Source organism: Parasteatoda tepidariorum, chromosome 3, assembly GCF_043381705.1.
Source record: "Parasteatoda tepidariorum isolate YZ-2023 chromosome 3, CAS_Ptep_4.0, whole genome shotgun sequence".
In the NCBI taxonomy this organism is placed as follows: Eukaryota; Metazoa; Arthropoda; class Arachnida; order Araneae; family Theridiidae; genus Parasteatoda; species Parasteatoda tepidariorum.
This window is the reverse complement of record NC_092206.1, coordinates 2,352,494-2,365,516: the sequence shown is the minus strand read 5'-3', so window position 1 is coordinate 2,365,516 and position 13,023 is coordinate 2,352,494. Positions and strand designations below refer to the sequence as shown.

The window sequence follows — 13,023 nt, the reverse complement described above, 5'->3', positions numbered from 1 at the left end:
GTTTTTTGCGATATCGACACATATAAAGAATAATTTTTATCTTAGGATAATTATTCTTTATTCAGAAATATCGCATTATTTATGGCAATTAGATGTGTCTTGACAACGACTATTTGCCTTTACCATTCTTGTTTCTCTACCATTTAGTTTTTTATTTTTATTTTATTCATGTTAATTTGTATATACATACATATGTGTGTGTGTATATATATATATAGCGAGAGAGAGAAATAGTACCTCCTGTAAGGGACAATTATATATTAATCCCTTTGAATAGAGATCTTAATATATTTGCATCTTAATAGGAGACACTCGATTTAAGGGACACTAAAAAAAAAAAAATTCAACGTGTAAGGCAGAGAAACACGAAATTGAAGTTAAATATCCTCTAAGGGGGGGGGGGAAGAAATTTTCCCACACATAAATAAAAGTTTAAAAAAAATGAATCATAAATAACACCATACAGTTCTATTGAAAAGGAATCATTCTTGGCGTTGAAACTGGCAAAGACAGGGATTAATTATTAGGGGACAAATTTGAACTAGATAATCAAATGAGAGAAGAAGCAATAAGTGTGGAGATAATCCCAGGTTTCTAGAGTTTAAAGAAGAATAGATTTCCCAACATTTGAGAAAGACTATCTCAATATGTTTATTCTTCTATTTTAATGACTCATGCTTTTAAGACTTTTACTTTGATGCTTTCAAGTAAAAAAACAAATAATGTTCTAAAAAGCTGATAAGAAATTTAAAAAAAAAAGTTATGAACTTCTAATTCTAATGATCAGTGTTACGGTAAATGTGATTAACCTGGTGATTATACATACTAACCGGTAATTATGCATAATCACCCCTAAATTTGGTACATTGGCCTCAGGAATGCCAGAACTGCTACTCTCTTCCCGTTACCCAGTGAGCACCTGTGGCGATGCCACGGCGGTGGAGCAACGTCGCCCACGTTACACAACCACAGACCCACTTATAGGGCGGGTTGCATTCACACAATCACACACACACAAAGGAGAAAGGACATAGAACACAGAGAGAGAAAGAAACATCCATGCTCTGAGCGGGATTCGAACCCGCAACCATCTGCTCCGCAGTCAAGCACGCTAACCACTAGGCCACCTGGTCGGCACTCGCCATACTAAATGTGATAAATATTATGATTGATTGAGCCAGTACAATAGAGTTCAGTTTTTTAGAGTACTACTCAAAAAGACATTTTTTTAGTTGGACACTATGGCGTAAGAAACCACGAATTACAATATTTTATATTTTACAATTAAAAATTTTATTTAAATTGTTATTTTAAGTCCCATACATTTATTTAGCAAGAACGAAATTTAAATAAGGTACTAACAGGTGTTGTGAAATGAAGAAGAGATACAATTTGCATGAACTTGTATAAATCAGTTGAACATAAAAATACAAACTGCAGTTCTCATATTCTAGTGAAGAAAAAAGAAAACATTTTTTAACATAACGTTAAATGCTATTACTACAATTTACTAAATATTTTAAGTTTACTTATTTAAGCATATTAGACTGTAACGAAAATTAGAAAGTACATTTACACTTATCAGACTCGCGCATTATCCCCTACAAGCACATCCAGAAAGAGATCTGTCTTTCTAACGCATTCTCGAAGTGATAGATCTTCAAGCAAAATAAATTTTTCTTCACAAATTCTCTTACATTTAATTCAATAACATCTTCTTAACAAGCCAAGCAGTTACGAAAACTGAACGAATTTTCTTAAAGTTAGGGAATTTTATCACAATTACCATTACGAATTATCTAAACAAACCGGTTAATTTGATGCGTTTTCAAAAATGTATCATATGTACCAAATTTAGTGGTGATTGCGCATAATTACCGGTTATTATATATAATCAATAGGTTAATCACATTTACCGTGACATATACATTTTTCCAAAAGTTAATTATTTTTAAATTCAATTTTTATTTACGTCAAATAATTGACAATGGCACACGTTATTTGTTTTTAATCCTAATACTACCAGAATTAAATTCTGCAATTTTAATGTAGTTTCTGAAAAAAGGATGCTGCATTGCAAATTAATTTACCGTTGATAGGTACAGCGAGACATTAAAAATATTCAGAATAATTTTCCTTTTTTTCAATTCCTACTCTTAGTTCACACTCTCCCTATCTATCTTGTTCACACTCTCCCTATCTATCTTGTTCACATTTTCAATCAATCGTTCATAAAAATACTTTTTCATTCATTCACTCAAGTTCAATTAAATTTTTTTTAAAAACTTATAATAATGACACTTGATGTTAATACAGTTTTTTATTTTTCAAATATTAATTCATTCATTAAATTTAATAATTTAATTTTATGAGGGAGAAAAACTGTAATTATTTAATAAAAAGTAACTAAAATAAAAAAACATTTTATTTACCTAAGTAGGAATTGATTTTTTTTATATTCCTTGTTATCTAATGAGCTTTGTTTTTGATTGAAAAATTCCCGATCCTGTAATCCCTAATGAAAATGAACTTTGTGTTTCAGTTACCAGATGGCAACATTTCATCCGACATTCTGGAATTCATCTGCAATTACAAAGTATCGGGGGGAAAAGAATGCAAGGACTTCTTGTCACCAACACTCCACACAAAGTCCTCCTGCAATTAATTGACATTTTTTTCTACTTTTAATTGCTGTTCACAACATTGCCTAATTGCCATACAAAATTAAGACATTTTTATATTTGTTTAATCCTAACTCTAGGTGCTATACAGAGCCGGATTATACCTTTCGTAGGCCCTAGGCCCTCCCCTCCTTCCCCCACTCCTCCTCTCTTTTCAAAATATATGCTAAAATTTTCTTGCTTTTTTTTTTTGCATTTTTATTAATATGGATTTTAATTTACAAATTTGTTTATCGAACTTTATCTGCAATACCGACATACTGCCGATATTGCAGTTGATATCGATAATACCATTATGATTAGTTCGATCGATAACTATGTAAACACTTCACGTCAACAATACAACAACAAACCAGCAAAGAAAACAGTGAAATTGATAGTGCGATTGATTACAAGAAATATTTATACTACAAATAGCTTCATAGTTTTCATGATACTACTATGATAACTAAGTGAAGGAAATTAACATTGTCAAAAGTAAATTTTTCCCAAGTTTTTCGTAGGCCCCTGAATTTAGTAGGCCTTAGACACGTGCCTAGTGTGCCTATAGGTTAATCCGGCCCTGGTGCTATACAAATTTCAGAAACTTTTAAAGAATATAAATATGTATTTTTTTATTTATTGTGTAACAAAAGTTCCCAGTATAGCCAAGCTACTCCTGTGGCATAATTTTTTCGAGCTATCTGTGACAAAACTCTTTAGTACTAATATCTTTCTGCAAGATACTTTTAATAATAATAAACATATATGTTACTCATTTAAAATTACAAAAGCGCTGTGTTTACAAAATAATATACATAATTTTTTTTTAATTAAACATGTAATAATTTTTTATTCTAATATTATGGGTGATATTCTCGCATTTTGTAAATAATCATCACAATAAAGAAAGTAATTAAAAATCAAGAAATCCGTAATTGTAATTGGTGAAAAAAAAGATCGACGACGGAATTACGCGAATCCTCAAAAGCGTGTTTCTTTTCGAAATGACGTTGTTGTAATAAATAATATCGCGTAAAAAATATCGGATTTAAAAATTATGGAGAAATTAATAGCACTGACTGCGGAAAGTTCTATAGAATTATTGCCTTAAAAAGTAAATACTCAAATGCACGATTCGAATTTTCCATATGGTTTGAAATATATCGGGATCCCCACATGAAAAAGCAATGTCAATAACTGCCGAAAATACAATCGAAACATTACATCGATTTACGATACTATCGTCGTAAATTTACTTCGTCAAAAAGTGTCTATCTAAATATATGATTCAAATATTACGTGTAAATTTCCGTCAAAAAGAAAAGCAATTTTTTTTTTTTACTTTTTCAAAAGAAAAATCTTTCTGCAAGAACTCTGTAACGTTCTTCGACAATATCGCCGTGTAGCTGTGATTCTGCCGCGAGTACTGTTTACATTTAAGATAATTTTAATGTATAATGGAATTTTTCAAAACATGTTATTGGCCTTAAAGATAATTTGTCTTTTTCTTTTATAAACTAGATATGTAATCTTATTCAAAAACTACAAAACTAAATATGAACATTTAAAGAATCGTCAACTTAGAGAAATAGGAGTCGGCGAAATACACTCCTAAAAAGGCTTTTGTTATTTTATTATGATTCAATGCATAAAATATAGCAGTTTAAGAACATACTCAGAAATACAGCTATAAAAATGAGTTTTTCATTTTTTAAAACAAAAATTCATCATTGAGAAATAAAATAAAAATTTAAAAACTACGTGTTTTAAAAGTAAAATAAAAAGAAGAAAGTAATTCTTCTATTTTTGTCAGACTTAACAGCGCATCACTTTCTAAAAGAGTGTGTAGGGATTGGATTTAATTATGAAAGTGATGTGCGGGACTACAGTTTTCGTTTTAGGTTTGCCAAAAGAGAAACTAATTTCTTTTTTAATTTACTTAAAAAACATAGTTGTTTAAAATTTTTATAATAATTATTTCAATTTTCTGAGTTCACGTGTTTGTGACCAAAAGTAAGGAGAATTTCAATGCCATGATTCCATCCTCTCACAAACTCAAAACCAATTTTTTTTTAATTATAAGAAAAAAAAACAATCTAATAGGTACTAAAAAATCATATTAAGTTATCGGAATTTTATGTGTTCTAAAATATAAAATCCAAACAACGTAGTTAGAATTTTTTTTCATTCATATTTCATATCTCACTTATTCATTCGTATTTTTTTTCATGAATATTGAATGAATTGAATTTTGAATTTTATGAATATTGAATTTTGCAGATAAAATAAATTTCAATGATGAATAACTGTTTGTCTTAAATTACTAAATACTAACTGAAAATTTGAAGGGAAAAAACTACTGTTTATAAAGCGAACCGTGTTTGTAAAATTTTATCTTTTACGCAGAAAAAGACACTGTTGTCTGATGCTGTATTTCTGTACCATAAATTATTAAAATGCTAGATATAATAAATAAAGATATTGATGGTGTTTATGCTTAAAACAGATCATTGAAGACCTTTTTTTAGTAACACAATAAATTTAATAAAACAGAATGTAAATACATAATCACGAATATAATAATATCTTTACATGAGCGCAACATATGCACCAATTTAAAAAAGAAAGAGTTCTTGTTGATTTTTCCCTATCGGGGAAAAAGTCTGATCATTTTACCTGTCACAAGTTTGATTTTTTCCTTTTTATAGCTCCGAATCTCACTTACTGTTTTTCACTTATTTTGGCCTAAATTAATACAAAGTAAGGAAAAATATGTTTAGCAAAAATTATGCGTCAAAGGGTTAAAATGGATAGTTCTAGCGAGAGAAAGTAAACAGTTGTCAAACCAATTTTCTTAAAATTTATATAAATCTTTTTTTCCTCCTTGTCATTATACATAATCCAAAAGACATTGCAAAATTTTTCATAAAATCATTGATGTATACTGATTACAGTGGATTGTTTTGGCATTTTATATATTCTTAAGAGTGGAAGGCTGAGAGGTTTTTTGTAAATCCTCAGAATGTCTAGTTTTGTCATTTTATTAGGTATTTATTTTGTTGTATGCTGTGTGAATGATTGAAAAGTTTAATGTGGATAGTTCTGCAAGGACCAGGCATTTCTCTTTAGTATTTCAGTTCGTTAAAAATAAGCAAGTAAAATATTTAAAAAAATTTAAAGTCAATTCCTATCGACAAAGAAATTTTTTATTTTAGTTACTTTTTATTAAATAATTACTATTTTTTCACCCACATAAAACTAATATTAATTCATTAAATTTAATGAATGAATTAATAGTTGAAAAAAACTGTATTAACATCAAGAATCATCGAGACTACAAGATTAAAAGAATGTAATGCGTGGGTGAATAAAATGTATTTCATTAAAGATTGAAAATTTGAACAAGATGAAGGGAGGGGGTGGACTAATAGTAGGAATTGAATAAGTATTGGATTTTTAAACTTTAAATAGTTTTTTATTCATTTATTATTATTTTTTGCTCATCCAAAAAAAAAAAGTTGATCCCATATTTATCAGGATTTAAATTTAGTGTAGCCTAACACACTCCAAATATGCATTGAAACATATCACACCTGCTATCGAACCAATAAATTGATTTAGGACGACTCCAATTAAAGTGTGAAATCGCTCTTTAATATGGGGCACCCATATGTATCGGTTTTAGCATCTTCATTTTCCTCTACGAGTTTAAAAATACGTATAAATAGAGGTTAGGCAACTTTATTGAAATAAAATATTTTACATAAAAAAGTAATAATTCTGTTTAAAATGGTGTTTCACAGAAAAGCTTCTGAATGTTATAAATGATTAACCAATACAGAAAACACTTAGATTTCATAGAGCACTTAAAAAAGACTTAACTTTTGTAGGTATTTTTGAGGATTTTTCCAAAATCCCTCCATTTTTGATTTTTAAGACATTTTAAGTACGCAAAAAAATGGGATTAGAGTAAAGGAAAACAATCCATTTGTAATGAACATTACTCAACTTATTCTGTCATATTTTATTTTATATTAAAATATACAGATATTAAAATATTTTTAAAAAAAATATTCTTGTTTTTTTTTCCTTCTATTTTATAAAGAGAAGGGAAAAAGAAGAGAGAGAAAGCGGAAGAAAGATTTGACTTCTCTAATCCTATTACTAAGTAAGATAAATCTTCTCTCTTAAATGGTCACCTTTCTCTATTCTTTCGTTTGAAGAAAGCTATTTCAAAAAGGAACTCTCTCTTTCTTCAGATGAGGAGACAGCTTAATGAAATTACAATCTTTCTTTGCACTCTTTAAGGAAACTTATGAAATAGTTGAATAAGAAAGGGTGATTATTAAAACATAAATATAACGAAGTTTTTTTAAATTCCAAATAAATGGTATAAATCAATTATTTATCCAGAATATATAGGTGATTCTCACCGAATATTATAACTGTCATAAAAATATAATACAGTTAAACCCCGCTATAGTGAACTCCCGGATAAAGTGAACGAAATGTTCGCTTCCGTACATCGCATATTATACACATATAATATTGTTTTTTGTGGATATAGTGAACCGAAAAAGGAGAGGAAATTGGATATTATGAACTTTTTTCTGTCTTCGACTGATTTTTCCTTCTTCATTTTTTTGGTAATTTTGAAATTTCTACATTAAATACTTATACCGTATAAAATACGTATAATTTTAAAACCATCTATTGAGTAGCCATAACCATTTTTCCTGTTTGCTTCTTTTATCTCAGTTTCACATCCCTAAATTTTTTGTATGCAAGGCGTTAACACATTTTTTGTTACTACATATTGTTTTTTAATCATTTTTGTATTTTTTTTTTGTTGGTCATTTATTTAAATAATGTGTAATAAAAGCAGTTCAGAAGAATGAGTTAAAATGTTTTTCAGTACGGATATACTGACGCCCGGTGGCATGTAAACTCTCTTTACACACATAGTATCCCCAAGAGATTTTGATCTCGCTGATTGGCTTTCTCGGCATTGGCTTCTGTTACGCCTTTTTGTAGCCCCATTTTTGCCCCAAAATGTAAATCAATCATAAATCAGTTCCAGTATATTTCTCATACTAATTTTATGACAAATGTTAAAGTTTTGTTCAAACAATTAAACAGAGTTATTAATTGTATTTTAAGAATAACACATTTATTTAAATCTAATTTGCTTTAAATTTTATTCTAATATTTTTTAATATTAATGCTATGAATTTTAGGCGAATGCAAGGTAAATTATCATGTTTAGGTAAAACATCAAATTAGTATAATAATAATTATTAAACATAAATTAAAGTTTCATTAGCTAGCTTTTATGTAATATATATATATATATATATAAGAATTGATTAATATTCAAATTGAATAGCATTGTGAATATCCTTATGCACTTAGAAATTAAAATCTCTTACTTAAATTTATTAAGTATGATTGCAGAACCACTCAGTTAAGTTTGAAATTATTATATGAGATTTTAAAATGCATATGAATAAATTTTTAAAATTATGTTTGAAAAAGATCTCATCATATCTTAGAGGATGATATTCTAAAATGTTAAAAAAATTTAAAAATTGTAGAATTTTTTGAAAAACTTCTTTTACATTTCTCCTGCGCCACTTTCATAAACGCACTGTGGGGACAAACAAATAATTTCCTGCACTTAAATAATAAAAAAATATCTATACAATCCAATAGAAATGTACTAGAATTAAAAGAGGGAATATTTTGTAAATTTATTCTTTAATTACTCATGGTATTAATTTAATGGACAATTCATAATCATTTACTTTTATTTTGATGGGAATTATGCAATCAAAAATTAATAAAATAAACATCTTAAAAGACAATTGCTTGATTTCTTAAATGTCAATTAATAGTTTTTCGGTATTATAAAACATTTAACAAAAAAAAAAGGAAAAGAAACATTAAAAATAAGTTATAAATAGGTAGGCATAATGCAGATCTCTTAGTTTTAATTTATAATAATAGATGGCGCCACTAATAAATCTTAAATTAAAAGTTTTATAATTTAATTTTAGTAATCCACAAGAAATAAATAAAATATTAACTTAATTCAATGAACATTAATTTAATTAAATAATTATCAAGTGAAAACTATTCAGTTTTCATTTTATAGTGAGTATAAGAATTAAGTAAGGCACTTAAATTCGATTTCAAAGTTATTCTATAAATTAGAGGGATATTAGCTTCATAAGAATTTATGTATGTAATAATCATAAATGTAACGAAAAAAGCATTTTCCATAAAAATTAAATACAAATTTTTTCTTGAAATAACTAAACCAGTTATTTACCTACAAACAAATCTTTGTCCATGAGATTTGGAAGTTCTAGAATTCCATTTCGCATTGGTAAGTTCCCCAAATTCCATTACCCACAATCCCAAATTCCATTACCCATGGTATTTGAGGAAATATTTTTTACTTCATTTTTAAATGAAGAAGGCAGTTTCTCTGTTGCAAAAACTGACATTTCAAGTTTGTACACAAAAGCTGGAGTATAGAAATCAATCTATGCTGAAAATAACAAGCATGGCAAAATGAAATAGTCATACTTCACAGATGGCGTTGCCGAGAAAGCCAATCAGCGAGCTCAAAATCTCTTGGGGATACTATGTGTGTAAAGAGAGTTTACATGCCGCCCGGTGGCTGAGCGATAGCGCTGTCGTGCCAGAGGTCCCTGGTTCGATCCTCGGGCCGGGCAAGGCTGACTCAGCCTTTCATCCCTTCAGTGGGTCGATAAATGAGTACCAAGCATGCTGGGGAACTAAACACTGGGGGTTCCGAACTCGGCTGACCACCTGACCGGAACATCTGCTCCTGCACCCCAGAGCCCAAGGTCAAGAAAACTGCGATGGGCACAGTAGGCCTTGGTCCGCAAGAGCTGTCCCGCCGCTGAGTTTAGTTTTTACGGATATAGTAAACCGAAATTTCGGTCCCTTGAAAGTTCACTGTATATAATAAAATTCTCAATTCTATTAGATTTCAAAGTTTAATTAATACCATTATTGTTAGTTTCTTATGATGATTTTATAATGGTTATGCATAGATATATGTTTAAATGTGAAGATGGGTTTAAGTTTAAAAGTGTCATCTCAAAATGTCTTGGCATCTCACTAGCGAGACAGTCAGACAGAGATTTTCACAGTTAGACCTCTATTTAACGAATCCCGGTAATAAGTTCGTTATATGGAAAATTCGAGCTTAAGCAAAGTAAAAAGCAATGTCATTTTCCTGGAAATGACTATAAATTGCTTAATGCTTGTAAACTACACTCCTCTATATAAAGTATTAATTATCATTAAATAAATAGCTTTCCCTTTTTTTAATCAGAAATCTTTTAATTTTAATCTTTTTTCCAAAGTGTATTTTCTGAAATTACCCATATATTCAGCAATTTTCATCTCGGTGAAAAGGAAAATATGCATGATATTTTCAAAGGAAATTCCCTTTAGAAATGAGAATTTCTTTAGGCAATTAGGGTGTCCCACTTTAAGTCTAATCCTACTGTGCCATGTTATTTCTAACCACCCAAAATTGAATACCTACAGGCGTGGCATTCGTTTATTCCACGATTCAGAAGGCAAGTATGTTCGCTGGGAGTAGTTGCTTACAAGTAACCAATCAAAATTATGATCGGAAAATTTATTCAGCGTGATAACAAGCCAAGTTGTTATAACCCGCTGAGTGCAAACACGTCGTTAGAACCAACCATGTGATTTTTTTCTCGAGTAAATAACCAATTGCATGTCTGCATATTTTACTTTTATTTGCCGCACACTTAGCCCCCTCTCTTTAAATTCCTAACTTAACTTCCACGGCTAAGCTAATCATGGATTTAGCCTTTCTATAGAAAATACAGCACTTGCAGGACTCCAATGCTCTCCTTGTTCTAATCCTTGCAGTAAACTCCCCTGTTTGTTACAAAATTGCTGTACACGACTGTTTGCAAAACTAGTGTCCTTTTATGGTCCTATTCATGCTGATAATCGCTGGGCTGGATTAGGACTTAATTGCAGAAAAATTATAATTTTATAAAGATGAAGAAAAAAAATCCTTGAACCATTTTACTAAATTTCGCTTTTTGGCTCAACTTTATATTTAGGGCTCAGCTTTAGAGAATTTGAGAGTGATTTTCTTCCTTCCTCAACAGGAATTATCTTTCTCTTCTTGGGCATTTCTCTCTTCATTGTCTTTTTTAATATTTTTTTCTTATTTTGTTATATGGGTCATTTTTGTAAATTATCAAAACAGTTGTGAGATTATATAATATTCAAACTACGCATGATAGTTTTGAAATTAAATTTTTAAAGATGTCTAACTTACAAATTTTATATTTACACACTAGGATCAGTTTAAATATCTAGATTTTTCTCCTTTTTTTTCTATCTTAATGTAAGGAAAGTACTCCGAATTTTGAAAAGAAACGCTTAACTCTATTCAAAAATGAATTTAATGCTAAGAAATAAAGAACCGCTGTTTGAAAAACCATTTGTTCCTTTCTAGTAATAACAGTTTATTGATGTTTACAAAATGTATAACAATTGTAATGATTCGAATAATATACTTATCTGTATACTCGACTTTGTATTTGTGAGGCGAAATTTGTCAGTTAAATTTATTAAAAAAAAAAGAAATTTAATTAAAACTGCAATTAAAAAAAGAATGATATGAAACATTCCAGAGGTGAAAATTAAACACGGGGTAAAAACTTTTAATGAGGTGGAATTTTCATTAAGGAAGTCAACTAAAACTGCAAAAGCTATTTAAAAATAGAAAAATATGCGGCTTGACATCGATTCGCCCTTTGCCTTTAAATTCGTTTCTCAACTTTTAAAATTTGAAAAGAATTAATCTTTAGATAAAAGAATTTCACGGGGTGGTTCAAGATAGAAAACTTTCTCATAAACAATTTCAAGGTGAAAATTAGAATTCTTGAAGGTTTCATTGAAAGTATGTGAGCACGAGTCTTGTCATATGTCATATGTCATATGATATGTCTTGACAAATATCTTGTCATATGAGATCTTTATTTTCAATGCTTTTCATATTAACTTCATTTTTGACTGGATTTTAAGTATGAGTACTACCTTTATGTACTCATAGCTCTACTCTTTACTCATACAGTATGGAAAAAAAAATATTTTACAACAGATAGATAGTTTTATTTTATTTTATATCCGTGAATAGCCGCGATCCAATTTCATGCATTTAAGACTACTTATGTTCAACTCCGTAGCCTCGTCATTTTGAATCAATCCAGAAGACAAGGAAACTCCTGGATCAGTTCCCCCAGAGGTATGATTTGTTATGGGATCATGGAGGATTTTGTGACCTGCATCATTCACTGCACCGGGAGCCTTCGGCCGGCTAGAATCTAAGCCACGAACTCTTGAATATGGGCCCAGTGCCCTACCAACCAGGCTATCCTGGCCAACTGGTCGATATGAATTCCGCATCCGGCTTGCACCGACCACAGTACTGACGTGAAATATGCTCAGTGGTAGACGGAACATGAATTAGAGTCCCCTTGCAATCAGACTAACCGTGGGGAGATCTCGTGGTATTCCTCTCCATGTAACGCAAGTGCGGGTTAGTTCCATCAAAACGTCCTAAACGAAGGCCAATTTATCCCACTACTTGATCCAGGAGTTCCCTTGTCTTCTGGATAGGGTTCAAAATAACAAGGCTACGGAGTTGAACATGAGTAGTCATAAAATCAAAAATTGGGTCGGCTGTTCAACAATGGTTATGAAATAAAAATAAATTACAGGGGATAGAGCGTTCACCTTCCAATGAGGTGAACCGGGTTCGAATCCCAGCGATGGCTGGTTGATACGAATCCGCATCCAGCTCGCACCGACCACAGTGCTAACGTGGAAAGAGAACTGCACTCTATTCTGCTTGCGCACAATCACTCATGATATTTATCACATTTACCGTTAAGAGTTGGGAATTATGCAAATAAACCGGTTAATTTGATACATTTTCAAAAATTTATCATATTTGTCAGACTATGGATTTCAATGAACAAGGTTCGAGTAAGAGTCAGAGATCACGAGTTCGAAAAACCTCTGAAGGAGGGAGTTCGAACATTTAAAAATAATTCGAAGACAGAATTTGCATAGTATTAATTTTGAATGTGTAAGTACCCTCATTATGCAAGTGTTATTTTGTATATATATAACAAATCAAGATTGGATTTGGAGTTTTTGTTTCTTTTGATTTTCATGACTGTATGTTATTGAATTCGTTACCTCATGTTATGGAGAGGATTGTTTTTCCTTTATGATGTTTAAGTTAAGTTATGATTTTTCTTGCTTA

The 13,023-nt window shown here is 30.2% G+C and overlaps 1 protein-coding gene and 1 long non-coding RNA gene across 2 annotated transcripts in view; one reads left to right on the top strand and one right to left on the bottom strand.

Moving 5' to 3' along the window:
* LOC107443823 (apolipoprotein B-100) overlaps positions 1 to 5,168 on the top strand; it is a gene marked incomplete in the record, with an annotated part of 88,923 nt that extends 83,755 nt beyond the window's left edge. The window contains 1 exon segment of the mRNA XM_043053253.2: positions 2,543 to 5,168. Coding sequence (XP_042909187.1) covers positions 2,543 to 2,665 — 123 coding nt within the window.
* LOC139425109 (uncharacterized) overlaps positions 1 to 13,023 on the bottom strand; it is a 43,330-nt gene that overhangs the window by 14,118 nt on the left and 16,189 nt on the right. The gene's annotated exons all lie outside the window — the stretch shown is intronic.